This window comes from Condylura cristata, unplaced genomic scaffold (genome assembly GCF_000260355.1).
Source record: "Condylura cristata isolate star-nosed mole 26May11 unplaced genomic scaffold, ConCri1.0 scaffold00012, whole genome shotgun sequence".
Taxonomy (NCBI): Eukaryota; Metazoa; Chordata; class Mammalia; order Eulipotyphla; family Talpidae; genus Condylura; species Condylura cristata.
The window spans coordinates 13,110,959-13,127,897 of record NW_004567113.1 but is presented as its reverse complement, the minus strand read 5'-3'; the positions used below and the strand labels follow the sequence as shown (position 1 = coordinate 13,127,897).

At 34.5% G+C, this 16,939-nt stretch overlaps 1 protein-coding gene across 9 annotated transcripts in view; it reads right to left on the bottom strand.

The window, feature by feature from the left end:
* The window catches only part of SEC31A (SEC31 homolog A (S. cerevisiae)), a 67,852-nt gene that overhangs the window by 7,761 nt on the left and 43,152 nt on the right, over window positions 1-16,939 (bottom strand). For 6 of the 9 annotated variants that reach the window (XM_004681164.1, XM_004681163.1, XM_012724170.1 and 3 more), the window contains 5 exons: window positions 15,730-15,903; window positions 12,467-12,593; window positions 10,030-10,371; window positions 1,684-1,742; window positions 390-653 (listed from right to left, as the gene is read on the bottom strand). In XM_004681164.1, the coding sequence (XP_004681221.1) occupies window positions 390-653; window positions 1,684-1,742; window positions 10,030-10,371; window positions 12,467-12,593; window positions 15,730-15,903 (966 nt within the window). The remainder of the gene's footprint in view (window positions 1-389; window positions 654-1,683; window positions 1,743-10,029; window positions 10,372-12,466; window positions 12,594-15,729; window positions 15,904-16,939) is intronic. The other 3 variants (XM_004681165.1, XM_004681166.2, XM_004681170.2) reach the window with 2 other exon arrangements.

The following is a 16,939-nucleotide window of genomic DNA, read 5'->3' as shown; positions in this document are numbered from 1 at the left end:
GTTTAAGAAATTTACTGGGGCCATCCTGGTGGCACAGGGTTTGTTAAAGACAGTGCTGTCAAGTTATCTGTAGCCACTGTAGCACGAGTTCAACCCCCGGCCAGGGAGCTGACCCACATGACACAGCAGATCTCTCTTGTCTTGCCCGCTGCTCCCCTCAGCAATGTATTTCAGTCAATCTGCCTGTTCTGCTTCCCACTCTGTCTCTGGTGAATCCTCTCACAACCCCCTCGCTGCTACACTCTGGCCGACACTCCCGTTCTTGTATACATAAATAAATCTTAAAAAAAAATTTTTAAATAAATTAAAAACATTTTTAAAAATCTAAAAAACATTAAAAGAAAAAATGGAGCCATCTCTTCATTCCACTTCAACAAATTTGCTGATACCTGGATGGTGTTTCCAATAGGAGCTCCTGGGGCACCTTCAATATTGGGCTTTGAGAAAGATGGCGGCATGCCTGGCTGACCAAGGGGTTGCTGTATGCTGTGGAAGGGCTGACCACCTGCAAGATGTGGCTGTGGGAATGAAGGTTGGCTTGACAGTGGCACTGGAGCCGAAGGCTGTTGCTGCAGCATCTGTGACTGGGGGTCACCCAAAGGGTTCATGATTGGTGATGTGATGGGAACAGGAGGCATAAAGTTTTCAGGCATCTTTTAAAAAAAAGAAATGAAAAGACACTACAAGTAAGGAAAAAAAACAGTATCAACATTTCACCAGCTTGAAAAAAGAGACTATTCATTCCACAGTTAAAAAGTAATTTTTAAAAATGGAAGAATGTTTTCAAATGAAATTTTACTCTTATTTGTAGAATTAACATTTAAAAGTAAATCTAAGCTGGCTAAGAGGGGTGGGAAGCTCAAATCTGAACTTCCCTGTTTCATTTTTGCCTTCCATGTTTAGTAGAGTCAAAACCCTGCTGTATTTTGAAAGATCACATCTAAGACTGAAGAATTATATCTAGCAATACTGGAATCAGATATTCAAAATGTGTTTTATTATGATCAGGACATTAATAACCTTTTCCTAGGTCACTACCTAGTACTACATAGTACATTTAATCATACTAAATGTACCAGGCAAAGTTTCTGACAATTACTAGCCTAAATTTTGGATTTTCTTGCCCATTTAATGTTCCCTAATCTTATGATTTCTTGTTAATTATTTAGGGGAAGAGGATCATTAGTAGCAAAAGAAAAGTAGAAAACACCTTGGAAAGACACACCTTATTTATTCCAAGGAGGGGAGATACATCTTACGTTCTAATCAGCTATCAATAGTTACTGACTTCTAAACAGTGCTCAGTTACAAGGCTATTTATTTCTTATATACCATAGGCATCATTAGTTAGAAGTAAAATTATCAAATTCATGTTTACTCTAAAAAAGTAACTCCTAAATATATAATTTGAAAAACCTGAAATCCTGCTTTCTATTCCTTAAAAAAGATGTTTTGGGAATATGCATCTTGCCTTCTAAAAGAGACTTAATTCATGCCATTATCAATGCAAGATTTTCTTGTTATTGTTTTCTGCTTTTTTCCCTTTTTTCCATGGATAGAAGAACAAGCATTGGTCAGTAAGCTTTGCTTTTAAAAGGATTTGTCAAGCATGCTATATTCTCAGAAGGCTATATGATTAATAGAACATTTGTAGGCAATTGGACAGACATCTTTTTCTAGTACCTTCTTCTTTTTGGGCCCTCTGTTCAAAGCTGGAGGATCATTCCAACCATTCTGAGGACCTAGAACAGATAATAGAGGGCATTTTCCTTTAGAATCTTGAAAAAGAGGCAATAAATTGTATCTATAGTAATATAATACCTTTAAATTCTGCTTTAAATCCAAAATAACTATCATGAATGTTTTACCAGGTAAGGTATGGGGATCATTATGTAACCCTGGATTCTCAAGTTTACTACTTATAATAGCTATAAATTCTGAGCTTCGTAGTCAATAAACCTTGACTTTATTTCCATTTAAAATGAAAGAGTTAGTTAAGAAGTCGTTATAGTTACATTGGTGTATGACCTTCAAATATCAGGTAATAAATCTCTTCTAATGAGAAAATAAACCACCTGATTTTGTTTAAAATAAAAAAATAAAATGTTTCTGATATGTTCATTATACAAAAAAATAAAAGAAGCAGTATCATCTTTCCCAAGAGCAACATAACATAAAACAAATATTCAGAGTAAAAACATTCTTTGAAAAAAAAAAAGAGCTCAATTATGTCTCAGTAATTTTTACTACCCTTTTTAAAAAATGTCACAAAATAAATTTCAGACTGGGCCCTCCCTGGTGGCGCAGCGGGTTAAAGCACAGCACTGAGAACCTAAAGCCACTTCCGCATGAGTTCGATTCCCGCCTGCCCCGGAGGTGACCACATGGCGTGGCAGACCTCTCCTGACCCACCCGCTGCTCCCCTCAGCAGTGTACTTCGTTGATCTGCCTGTTCTGCTCCCCACTCTGTCTCTGGTGAGGCCTCTCACCGCCCCTGAACCTCTGGCCTGTACCCCAGTTCTGTATGCACAAATAAATAAATCTTTAAAAAAAAAAATTTCAGACTGGCCAAAAAAAACCTCTCAACTTCAGTATATTTCCTTAAAAAAAAAAAACAACAAAACAAAAACTCAAAACAACCAAAAATGCAAACATCAAAATACGCTGTCATTTCAAAGTGCGAATACATCAACAGCAGAACTCATTAAGTACCTTAATGCCTTTGCTTTAAAGAAAAAACAAACCAAAAAAAACCAGGAATAAGAATAATTTCTAAATTGCAATATGGCCATTTACATTTAATTAAGTTTTCTGTATTTTTATATATAAAGACCAAAAAAAAATTCCTCTTTCAATAAACTAAACATTCTTTCAGTATTTTTACCTTTCATTTGTTTTATTAATATCCATGATATTAAATGACAACAAAGTTGTTTAGCAAATCAAAGAACCTGTATTTCAGGTTTCACAGAAACATTTTTAAAATCAGGTTCTTCTAACCAGTATCCTGTTTTACAGTGACTTTTAAAATAAAACTCCCACAAGTTTACTAGGAAATATGATGTCAAAAGAGCCTGAAATCACTTGAATCAATCACAAATTATTATACCACAGTCTATTATCTACCTAAGAAATTCAAAGTTCTAGTCATACACAGATGAGTTATTCAAATCTCTCCCATCATCTTTCAATCTTTCTTGAATCTAAGACAGTCTGATGTAGTGGTTGTATTTATAGTAAATAGCTGATTTTTATGATTTAAAGTCATTTCTGCTTCCATGTTAATTCAATCAGCTCTAAATTTGATTCAATCAAAAAGCCAAACAAAAAGATGATACTGATCAGGTTTAGGCTATCATCAGCTTTGAAGTTCACATGCATTATTGTGAATATCCATTCAATAACTGTATTCAATGATTCAAAGATTTCCCAAGATATATTATTTTTTTAACCCATTCACCTTCCAAAATAGGTGCCTGGTCTTGCATAGACTGATTTTCTGTAGACAAAAATGTAAAAATCACTTAAATAGTGCTATTAGCAAAGACATTTGTTAAATTGTGTCTCATTTTACAATTGTTCTATTCCCTCCATCAACCCCCCCCCAGAAAGAACAAACTAATTTTATAAAGGCATAAAAATAACCTCCTTTTTATTCAAGTCATATCAAATATCTTCTAATTAAGAAAGTAATCAATTTTTGAGTAAAGTGAATTCAAGCATTGTCAGATTAATTAACTTTTTAAGTATCATCTTTTCTATTATTGTTTCATCTCTTTCAAAAGAAAAATTTCATTTCTTCCCATTAAAAATAACAGTATTTCCCTGTTTGACTTAACTGTTTTCTACTCTCTGACAATGAAATTCAGTAACATCATCGAGGAGGAGAGCATTTCCTGACTGAACGATGTGTCCACTTTAGTATTAAAACGTATTAAAGCAATAAAGCCAACAAAGTTGAGGGAACTGTTAAGATGCAGTCACTAATTCACTAAATAGTGTATGACCTGAGATACTATTGTTCTGGCTAGCTCCCAGGTAATGCCAATGCTACCAGTCAAAAACCCTCTTTTAAAAAAGAATGAGAATTTTAACCTGTCCTACAAACTTCAGCACTGTTCTTGTTAAATAAGCACAACAGGCAATCTTAAAGCAGCACCACTTTTTTGCTGGACTTGGGAGGCCCTCCTGGGGGTGACACTATGAATATGATCATAAATGAAAGTGGGGTTCAGTAAAACATCTCATATGCCTTTTCTGTAAAAACATGGGTTGTAGACTGTTTGGCACAAGTTTTCCAAAAATCATTACTTCTCTTAAGAACCAAGTTTCTGTCCCTCAGTCAGGGAAACAAAGACTGAAAAATAACCTAATGCCAAAATTGTCAGATATTCAGTCAGGCTAAGCCCAGCATGCAGAGGAGGTAGATCATATATCAATATAACTTGTGGGAATTCAATTAGACTCTTTTGGGAAGAGAGGATCCAAGACTACTGTTTCAATCAGTGAGTTCAATTCAGCTTGAGATCTGCTCAAGAAGCACATGCCTTAGAGAAACTGTGAGGGAGGAGCAGTAATTCCACAGCTTGAAATTTCACTGTGCAGTTTACAGACAGAGGTCTTTCACGTTACAGCTCCTAAACTAAGCCAACTTTTTAGCTAAGGAAAGGAATGATGAAGGATAAATGGCTGTAAGTCATATCCTATTTTTACTTTAAATGACTTTACAACCTAACACCCTACTCAGGACAAGACCTCATAATGCCACAGTCAATAAATCTTTGGAAGTCAATGTGTGTGCATTATGGCAGTGGCCTGACCTGATCTCCAACTACAGATTAATGCACTAGCGCCAGACTTCAGCTTCTGGGCTAAACCTCAAAGTACTGGAAGTATCTTAGCCTTGAGTCTTATTTCAGGTAGTTGTCTCCACAACCTGCCCCCTTCTGCCCCAGGAGAGGCAGGAGCAGAAGATGAGAGCAGTTTTTCTTCTAATCTCTTTTGGAATTGACTGAAGCCCTGGGTAGTAAAGCCCAAGAGAATATCCTGATTTCATAAACTATTAGCAGCAATTGTGGACAATCTGATACAACCCTTTCGTAAAATGATACCAAAGTTACAAAGAAATCAAGTTAAATTCAAAATTAAGAGTGAAACAATCAAATCAGAACAAAAAGATTCTCACAGCAATATATAGCCGGCTGGCTAGCCCAATAATATGAGTTGCTTACTGAGAAGAAGGTACAATGACCAAAGTACCCCCAAAATATATGCCTAATTAATTCTTCCTAACTGCAAACCATGCAATATATTTAGCCATTTTATGTTAAAGTCTATTATCAATTTAGTGCAGTCTCATTTCAGCTATGATTCTAAGCCCTTTTAATTTTACTTCTTTAAATACTGTTTAAATATGACTTAAAAAAATCCTCACTACTAGTACAGTTGCCCTCTACTTTCTAGAGGTATCTTTTAATAGCAACACTAAGTGAAAAAAAGCAAATGAAGAACATGAATATCTACAAGAAACAATATTATAGAAAGTGTAAAATGTTGTGTGTGATTTCAAGTGTGTGCAAGTAAAAAGTATGAAAGAAAGAGATACTTCCTCACACCATTAGGACAGCTAGTGTACAAAAAAGAAACACCAAAAAACAAATGTTGTTGGTGTGGGTGTGGAGAAATTGGAACATTTATGTGTTGCTGGAAGAAATGTAAAATGGTCAGTTAATGTGGAAAATGGTATAGTGGTTCCTAAAAAAAAAAACAAAACTAAACATTACTATTTGATAGACCAGTAGTATCACTTTTGGACATATACCCCAAAGAATTGAAAACAGGACTCAAACAGATATGTGCATATTCACGTTCATAGAAGATTATTCAAAATAACCCAAATATCCATTCCATCTTCAGTGAATGGATAAATACTATACAATGTGACACACACCACAGAATATTGTTCAGTCTTAAAAAGGAAATTCTGGTATATTCTACAATGAGGATGAATACTGAAGACAATGAAGTAAGTAACAAAAGGATAAATATTATGAGGTACCATGAATAGTCAAATACACTGAAACAGAAAATAGAACAGGGACTCCAGTGGTTGGGAAAAGAATTATTTAATATATATATCATTTCAGTATGCATGACCAAAAAATTCTGGAGATTGTGATGACTGTACAATATAAGTGTACTTAATGTCAACAAATTATATATCCACAAATGGTGAAAACACTAAATTATTATATATATATATTTCACATTAAAAATACATGTGCAAATATATATTATATGATACATACATACAATGCATTTATATGTGTGTGTGTATGAAAGGAGTCAATAAACCTAAATTACTAATGGTTATATTTGGGTGAGTTACACTCTTATTTTATATACTATTTTGAATCTTTCAAAATACTTCCTAGAGTAAGAAACTAGTAAAAATTTTAGGTAAAATTAATTTAGAAACATATGGCATGTGACTGGATACTGTGGACCCACATGAACTTTATTATAGGAATCAGTACCCCACAGTCATTGGAGAAAGAAGGCAGAACTGGTTGGTCTCACATACAAGAGTGGAGCTGTATGGAATTGTATGAATTTATTTTCACTGGGAACCTTCTCAGGAGTATAATAGCAGGATTTGTGTACTGGCTAAGATACTTCTCTCTGTGTATTCACAGAAAAATAGTGAAACTGGTAGAGAATGTTTTGACTAGAAGGTAACTTGAGATGGAGAGAAAAGAGCATCTTTGTTAACCATGTAAGTCACAAGCCACAAGAATCCGTGAGGTCATTTCCCAGTGGCACAAGATAAAAGAATTATCCAAAAAACGTTAAGGAAGACAATCATGTCTTTCCCTTATTTAAAAAGTTAAATAAAACAGGTACTTAACAGTTTGACCAAGGAATGATAATGAAAATTAAAAAAAATTTTTCAGAACACTGTTTCATGAAAAGATGTAACATTATACACCTTCGAGACTATGCTATGTGAAGAAGATTAAGACTATATATTTAAATTAAGTTTTCCATCGTTTAACCAAGTTAATAATGTTCACTCAAAGATAATTCCACTGTAGTTTGAGGTCACTACAGTATCAGGAGACAATTTCTAAGGCCTTCATATTTGAAAGAGATTTCCCTTTGTAGCAAGCACACATTAAACCAGGATCCAGGAAAACAAAAAAAGAGAGAGAGACAGGAAGTTTTTGACTTATCTTAGATAGTGAAATGGAAAACCTCCACCTTTCCTGGTGCTACACCACAAAGTTGTAGTCTCCTAACTCACTTGATACCCAGAAATAGGGGAGTCTTCCTTCCCCTTGATCAGACTTTGCTGCCTGCCATAATCTATTTTATTGTATCACCTTAATCGCCATCAATTACCACTTTAATCATGCCCCTCAGCAGTTCAAACTTCTTCACTGGAACTTTCCTTCTTATTATATGAATATAAACTTGTTGTGGCTTTTTAGGTTTTCCAAAATATGACCCAAATACAAACCTTATGCTCCAATTTATAACAAAGTTTGAGTTCTTCACTAGGATTCACTAAACTTTGTGCCTCCTATCTCTGCCTGGAATAACTGTGATTATATACTAAATAGGTATTCAATAAAATTTACTGAATGTTTTGAAGATTGCAATATTTGTTTCTCTGAGCCCTTGAGTATATTAACTTTATGGTTCACTAAGAGTTAGAGGGCTTGAAAATCCCAGTGTTTATCAAGAATTATCTATTGGATAAGTAAAATTTCTAAGTCCTATGAAGAACATGATACAATATAAGATACATTAGAACAAATATAAATTTTCCGGTCACAATTATTTACGTAACCTAAGCAAACATTTTAAGACATCAAAAAATAAAGTTGTTATTGTTAATAAAAATACAGGGTACTATAACATGCAAGAGGTAACAAAGCAGCTAAACTAAATGCATGCTGAACACAAAAATGTCTGGCTGCTTCTGCCTATTAGTCACTCCATTTCTCAGCCAGGTTAGTTTGTATGTATATAGGAGTCTGTTACTCTGTAGATAAGCAAAGATTTTATTTCTAAGCAATAGCACTTTTACTTGAGTAGGAAAAAAATAAACCCCATGCAAATATTTAATTTAGATGATAAAGTAACAGATGCCTGAAACAGCTCTGCTAAATATTTTATTAATTCTAACACTGCTAGCCATTTCTACCTCTAAAATCTGGGCTTAATGTATCTGGCAAAGAACAATGAAACTCAGCTTTGATGACTGAGAGACGTGGGCTCAGCTTGGAAACTATACTGTGCCATCCTGGAACATTATAACCCTTATGAAATATAAGTGACTTCTCATATCAATTAAAAAAATACTTAATGCCTAATTCTCATGGTTGTGAGAAATAACATATATGGCAAGTGCTGGTATATATCCAAAATATGTTCAATAAAACCTAATTAATTTCTCTACGTGCCTGTACCACTTTTACAGTGTACAGTGGGGGCTTATTTGGACCCACCTTTTACTAGGAACTCTACTATGCAACTACAGAACAGATACTATCTTTACTCATTCGATTTTTAAAAAGGTAATTTTAAAACCTTTACAACTGAATTAATACTACTCCGTAAAATAGCAAACTACTAAAGTAGCTGTATTGCAAACAAATGAAATTTCATTTGTGCAGTCAAGGGTGATAACATATTGCATGTAATTTGGTACTTTGGACTTCAATATTATGTATCAAAGAGGGGAGGAGATGTGTATGTAAGTGTGAATTCATAAGACTATTAGAAAAGAGTATTTCCGCAATAGATTCTATTTTCTGATTCTTTTTTTTTTTTTAAGCAATTAAAGCTTCTACATAGCACATAAAAGGAGAAATGGAGAAACACATACATTGAACTCTCCAGGTGCAAATTCACTATTAGGAGAAAATAAAAGACACATGTCTTTCTTTATTTTGCTTAAAACCATCTAATTTTGACTCAGGTTTTCTATAAACACAGTTAATATCTTAAAAAGGTGCTCACTATATGCCAGCCATTGTCCCTAAATGCTTTCAATCTATTAATGTTTTCAATCTTCTTCATAAGCTTACTGAGTGGGTCCTATTATTATTTTGAGGAAACTGAGGCTTAAAGAAGTAAATTACTCTAGGCCATATAACTAAAAAGTTGTGAGGCTAAGATACAAACCTAGGAAATCTAATTCCAAAGTCTGAATTCTTAACCAATGTTAATGTTCTTCATCCTAAGTCACTGATCACTTTTTAAAATACATGCTTTTGAGGCTTTTTTTACTACCCTGAAATGAAAATTTGGTAATATAACTGACCCATAAAAAAATTGAAATTTTCACTGTGGTAAGTATGATAAAAGTAATTTATAAATCATTGTTTTTAACTAGAAATTTTCAGATACTACATTACTAGATTAAAAAAAATTCCTAGAGACTTCCAAGTTTTAAATAGTTTTAAAATATCCAAGAGGGGGGTATTACCCTAATGGATAACAACTGAACTAGTATACAGTGGTGTTTCTCAGAGTTGTGTTCTCTTAGTTTTTTCCTTTAGGTAAATATATCAAGATCCTTCCTCACCTTCACAAATAAACAGAATTATAAAATCTCATTAAGACTCTATACTGCTTAATTTCCCTGGATGAGTTTAAGGTACAAATAATACTTAAAATTTAAAACATCTTATTATGAAAAGAGAGCAGTTTTGCTCTACTGAAGAAATTAGTGTCAATTAAATCTGATTCCATCCACTACCATGTCAATTAATTTCTAACCACTATCTACACTCAATGACAGATGATTCTTACCCTTCTACAGTCCTTCAATATTCATCATTTAGCAACTGAAGCTCATTATGGGAAAATCACACATTTAGAAATAGTTTTAAAATGTTATGATTATCCAATTAACACCTCTTATTACCCAGCTTATAACAGAAGTAATTTCCCTCTCCACCCACATGCTCATGAAAATATAAAGGAAGGAGCCAAACCAAATCCCTTTTAAGCGCAGACCTGTTCTTTGGGACGCAGGCAGCTCACTGGCAGCAGGCAGTGTACCTGTTGTTCCAGAAGGTAGTGCAAAAGCTGAAGATGATGGAGGAGCTCCTGGTCCGCCATGCTGGAAGGATGCTCCAGAGGATGGGGGAGGAGGGAAAGAAGCAGCAGAGCTGGAGGTAGCTGGAGATGCCTGGTGCTGAGCTGTATACAGCTGAGACTGCCCAGGATAGGGAGAAGCAGAAGATATGTAAGGGGTGTTAGGATAAGTATTTGAGGCAGAAGGTGCAACAGGCTGCTGAGGTTGATACATTGCTGACCCCCCTGTTCCGAAGGAATACTGCTGGGCTTGTTGATAAGCTACACCAAGGAGAAGAAACAGAAATTTCAATTAGTTAAAGTTTATCCAACAACAACAAAAAATCAAAGCATTCTCAATCTTTGGAGTTTATTCTCATCATTTTCCTTATACCAGTAAGTCCCGACCAAGCATTACCACTATGGAATACCCATGATAGCTCAGGTGCCGCCTTAAATACACTAAAAGTCATTATAATCAGTACTGGAAACTTGCCATTTCCAGACTGTTGCTGGCTATGAAACTCTTTGAATCATCAGGCCTAAGAATTGCAAGATTGATCCTTTTATGAGATGTCCTGTTCCTGTGAAATGACTGCAATGATGCCTGCTAGCCACCAGATGGAATCATGGAGGAATCATAGAGCCAAAGCAGTATTTTATTTTGCTTCACAGTAAAAATTACAGGGAGTTTGGTGGTCATAGGGTGAACACCCTTACTATGAACCAAATCTCCCTCCAGTATCCTGTAAAAATTATCAACCACTTAAATTCTTAGTTAAAGCACAGTTCCAGATTAGTACTCTCATCCCTTCAAAACCATCATTATATCATATTTCACATATAGTACACAGTAGGTTGGTAAACAATCAGGATGTCAACTAATGTTTTAATGCAAAGATCTGAAGCTAGGTAAGAGACTTTAATACTATAACATATGAACCTCTATAGTCACTCTATCAGAATTGTATTTATTCTATTTTGAGGAGAGTACTTTTACATTGAGCATTAGAGTGTAAAGTTCATGTTAAGGAAGAACACCCACTCTAGCATAGAACATGCTCAATTAATATTAGTTAACAGTAACAGTCTTATTTTGTAACAGTCTATGATGTATATCATAGAATTTCCCCCTTTAAAATTTACAATTTGTGGTTTTTTTTTAACTTTCCAAGCACAAATGTTTCTAAAATTATAAAAATTAATAGTTGATACATGTCATTATTAGACATTTGTCCAAAGTTATAAACTGAACAACACTAAGAGTGAGCCCTATTAATTTAAAGTCACTGATGATAACCAATAATAGTGAGAGAGGCTGGGCACTGGCATAGGGAGTATATCAGAATGCTGTACTTACCACTCAGTTTTACTGTGAATCTAAAATTACACTAAAAGATAAAATCTATTTTTTTTAAAGTAAAATGGAAAACAACAACAAATATCCCTTGGCACTCTTCTCTTTTTTAATGCTTTCAGTAATTCTCTTGCCTAAAAGGCTGTGTGTGTCAAATTATTCTAAATTTTTTTTTAAAAATACCAAAACCATGGAATATTTGCCACTTAAAAAAATTAATTTACTTATGCATACAAGGACTAGGGTACAGGTCAGAAGTGAGATGTGGGGGTAAGAGGATTCAAAAGAGACAGAGTGGGGAGCAGAACAGGCTGTCTGACTGAAATACACAATGGAGGGAAGCAGTGGGCGAGACAGGAGAGGTCTGCCACAACATGTGGGTTACCTGCCTAGCTGGGGATCGAACTCACGCTGCAGTGGCTATAGACAGCTTCATAGTGCTACTTTAATCCTTTGCATGCCCAGGGAGTACCCAAATATTTGCCTCTCTCTTTTTTTTTAAAGATTTATTTATTTGTGCATACAGAACTCGGGTACAGGCAAGAGGCTCAGGGGCGGTGAGAGGCTTCACCAGAGACAGAGTGGGGAGCAGAACAGGTAGACTGAGGAAGTACACTGCTGAGGGGAGCAGTGGGCGGGTCAGGAGAGGTCTGCCACACCATGTGGTCACCTCCGGGGCAGGCGGGAATTGAACTCATGCAGAAGTGGCTTTAGATTCTCAGTGCTGTGCTTTAACCCACTGCGCCACCAGGGAGGGCCTGCCTCTCTTTTAACAGGTCTTAGTAAGAGCTCAGGAACAGAAGCCAAATATTCTGAATGGACTAAGAAAGGAGCTATTTCAGGATGCCCATTAAGTAGACTACAGATTCCATAGTAAGAAGTGAGTCCTAAACAGAATGGTTCTTTGTTTACTTGCTTAAATTGATTTGATCCTGGTTTTTGGAACTTCAAAGTTAAGTGTTAACTACTTGAGGTAAGACCTGCAGATGTGAAAGAACTTTAAGGTTATATACTACTTACGTTGCGGCTGTGGATAAGGTGGTACCTGGCTGTGCATATGACCTGGAGATGTGGGGAGCTGAGCTGAGACAGCATTTGGGTTAACATTTCCATACATTATAAAACTTTGAGGTGGAGGATTTTCTCCCTAAGAAATGAGAATATGGTAAAAAGGAGATTACCTTTGGAACCAACAAAATTTATCATGTGGATTTATAAGCTCTAAGATGGAATCCTATGTTTACTTTAAAAAGGAAAAAAATGCCATAAGAAATAGCATCCTGCACAATCTTGTTTTATTTAGAACACATTTTCTGAGCAACACATTCTGAATTATTTAGAGATCAGACAGGTGAAAAGTAATAATTGCAAAGAAGGGCTACAGATGCCAGTAGTCTTTTAACAGTGTCAATGATATTTATAATAATTCATAAGGATTCTCCATCTCTACTAAATTCCATTCACTACTCCACACTTTGGAAATAGAAGCATAAATATCACAGGGGACTTTTGTTTTGCTTCAATTTTTGCAATGTTAAAAAAAAAAAGAAAGAAAAACAAAATCTTAATTGAAATCAGAATTAGATCATTGTTGGAACCCTGATGTTTTTCTAGTCAGTTTAGAATAGCAGAAGGAGAGAAGGATGAGGAAATAAATCCACTGTGCTAAAAACTGCTTCCTGTTTCCTAAAAGCATTAAAATGCAAAATGCAGGCAGACAGACAGGGGAAGGGTAACCTGAAAAAAGGGGGAGATAAGATATAATTATATATATATTTGTGTATATATATATTTGGGTGAGCAGTATCCTGCTCAAAGAGGAATAATGAAGGATATACCTGTGTGTCAGAGGGAGAGGCTGCAGGTGGATGGCTGGGAAGGGCAGTAGGAGTTTTGTTACTCCAGGTAGTGACAGTAGGGGCAATTCTAACCTGAATTGAACAAAGAAATACCAATCACAGAAAATAAAAAATGAAAACGTTAAAAAAAAAAAAAAAGCCCAAAAGGCATTAACAGCCATGCAAAGAAAAAATAAGAGTAGCAAGAGAGCACATATTAGATCTTAGCAATTGTTTTCAAGGTAGCTGGGACTTCAAAAGGAAAAACACAAATTCACAACAAAATGGGGTGAAGGCAGGAAAAAAAATCAACATGAAAACCTAAATCAAAGCACAAAGCACAATGCTGTTCAAATGTCAAGAACATAGAAGAAAAGCTAGCTAGGTCCTATAAGCAATGAAGGAAAGAAGACATTCCAGGAAAAAAGGTAAAGGAGTAAAAGAGTGATTTTTGAAGCATTAATAGTATTCATGCTACTATCAGACCTGTAAACACAGAGCTATAATCTCCCATTTCTGGATTTCATTAGAGCCACAAAAATCATGTTAGTCCTGTATGAGGCTTAAAATCATACATTCTGAGAATACTGAAGCTGAGAATCAGGACTGTCCAGTCTAATTCCCACCCTTTACTACTGAGAAAGCCATGACCATGGGAAGGGAAGGGATTTGCTGAGGGCCATACGGCATGGTAATGGAACTATCACTGACTGCAGGTCGCCTAGCTCCTGGGCCAGTGTTTGCTACACTGCTGTTTGCATTGGAGTCCAGTAACTTTCAACTTTATTTTAAAGCCATTGCAAAATCTCTTTTGTCAAGTAAACTTCTGTAAGAACTCCAAGATATATTCAAAGACATTCAGGTCAAAGTGAGAGTGATCTATTAACATGGTTTACCTCCTATCCCTTTAGCACCGCCTGTACACAATGCTTTAAAACCACAAGCCACTGTCCTCATGCAACATATCATAAGCTTTAATCAAGAAAATCACTACTGAATTTATAATTGAATTTGTTTTTCTTTTGAGATTGCTAAATCAAAGTGTAATAAATATCTTTCAATGATATTTATCTTCCCACAAAGATAAACCCAGGGAGATAAAATGTAAATAATTTTTTCCCAAAGTGAAGGATCACTTACTTCAGTACCTGGAGACACTGTGATTGAACTCCCTGTGCTTAACACCCTGCTGATCATTAATTGGCCCCACAATGCTGAGAAATTTAAACTACATGTTTTTAAAAATCTGATCCCTCCCCCTCCACCTATTTTCTCAGCCATTACCTGATTTACCTTATTTATCTCATAGATATTCTAAGTCTAGTGCAATTTCCATAAGAATGAGAAATTTAATCTGTTTTGTTTTACCAATATACCCGCAACAGGTAGAATACAGTCAAGCAATCAGATAAATATTTGTGAAATAACATTTCACAATAAATAAATTTATTTATTAATAAATATTTGTAAAATAAAAGAATACTAGAGAATTAACAATCATATTCAAATGTAATCTATCCTGATTAGGTTGCTAATCAAAAGTGTAATAACAAAGGCGCATGAATTGTTTCCCATGATTTTATACTTACTTTCACTATAAAAAGAAGTAAAAAGACAATTTAAAAAATCCTGTTAAAAAAAATAAACACACACACAAAACACCCTTGTAAATCCTATTAGCAACTTTTTGCCCATTTAAAATGGGCAAAGTACCTGCAAATTTTGTTATCAAGCATTTATTTTTATAAATGATTTATTGTTTTATTTACTAATCATTATACTTGTTAGTCAGATATATTTATTATATCATTTTTATTTATGAACATCTACTTTTCATTTAAGAAAACAGATGTTACATGTTAGCCTAGAAATACAAATTTCTATACAAAATAGTAAAAGACAACAAAAAGTCATATATTATACCACTAAATATATTAAATTATTTTAATTTAATAAAGAAAAAATAAAATTTATTTCATCCTCTTCACACTCCCCATAAACTTTTGTTAATTACTGTTCTTTAATATGCAAGTAGTCCCAAAAAAGTTTATTTCCTGAACACTCTATTATACTGATAGAGAAGACACAATAAACCTATATTAATGATTCTAAAAATATGGGTTAAAAAAAAGCAAAATTATATTCTTACAAAAATATCTTGTCAAACTAACTAAATCACTCACAAAAATTACTACTTTTTCTAAAGTTTCCCAAAGTTACTTTAGAGTTTGTTAGATGAATCACATAGTAAAAGCTTCAAGAACAGATGTATAGATATATCTATGTAAGGGGAGTTTGAGCAATGGAGAAATAAAAAGAAATCTCCCTAAAATGCTTAAATTAATTTATACTGTCTAGCTGTACTATAAGCTCTCTTGTACCCAACAGTTAAAACCACCAATTTGAACAGAAATACATTAATTTAATTTGGGCTTTATCACTCACGTGGGGATAATATTGTTGAGTTGTAGCTCTTGGCATCTGTGTGTGGCCTGTAATTGGTCCTGGCCTGCCCTTAGGCAGCGGCTGCCTCTCGTAAGGAATTTTGGGTGATTCCTGCCCTACTACAGGTTCTCCTTGTGCTCTACAAAGTCTGTCACGAAGCTGCATAATATTTGGCTGTAAGAGGCAATGGAAGAAAATAAAGCAAACTGTTAAAGAGTTCACCCAACTTACACAACTGATTTTTTAAAGTAAGCATGATCATTGTAGCAACCCCCTTTTAATCATATGCTCCATATTGTACAGTAGCCCTGAACTCTAGGATTTGCTATCACTGTTCCTGAGAGTCAAGACTGACACTTGACATGTGGTGTAACTTGTAATTTAGCTAATGCAGGAATCTGAATTATGCCCACTGCCTGGAAGTGTGCAAGATCAATGTCACTCATTATCTTTGCTTTTTGTTGTTTCTCTGTAGCTGAATAATGCTTTCCAATCACAAAAGTAGTTAAAAACACCCGATGTTGTTTCTCTGCAGGGAAAAAGTCTCCAAAAGAGAAACAAAGATGATGGAAGAAAATGGTAAGCTAAAAAAGTTGAAAATGAATTTCAAAAAATCCCAGAGACATTTGAAATAAGTCAAAAAAGTAAGGCAAATTCAAGGTAGTTTACACACATCTACAATTACACAGACCTATGATAAGTGTAAGATGAATATATGTTTTGGGTATTAAAAACACCACCAAAAAGCATTGCATTAAACTTTCAGTAAGAGTTCATTTTAGTACTTTAAATAGTATACATTCCTACAAATTCATTAGAGATTTAAAGATGTCATTTAAACTTTCAGGTATATTGCATTGTCTTTAATGGAAAAGAGTTATATACTATGATAGCACAGTGTCAGGATATATTCCCCAGAAAATATTAAATAAAGGTCTACTGAGAAATATAGGAGGAAGTAACAGCAAAATTATTCTTCTTATAAAAAGAATGTTCTTTCAGAGCTAGAAAAAAAGCATGAAGAATAATATATAAAATATCTAAATGGTTATAAATAGTAGTAAAAATAAAAAGCTTAATTCTAAAAGTAGATCTAAATGTCTCTGATTAAGTCAAGGGTCTTTTATCTAATTGTAATAACAAGATTTATTAAAAACAAGGTATAGTAAGTCAAAAGCCTCATACAACTATTATACCATGCTGTGAAACG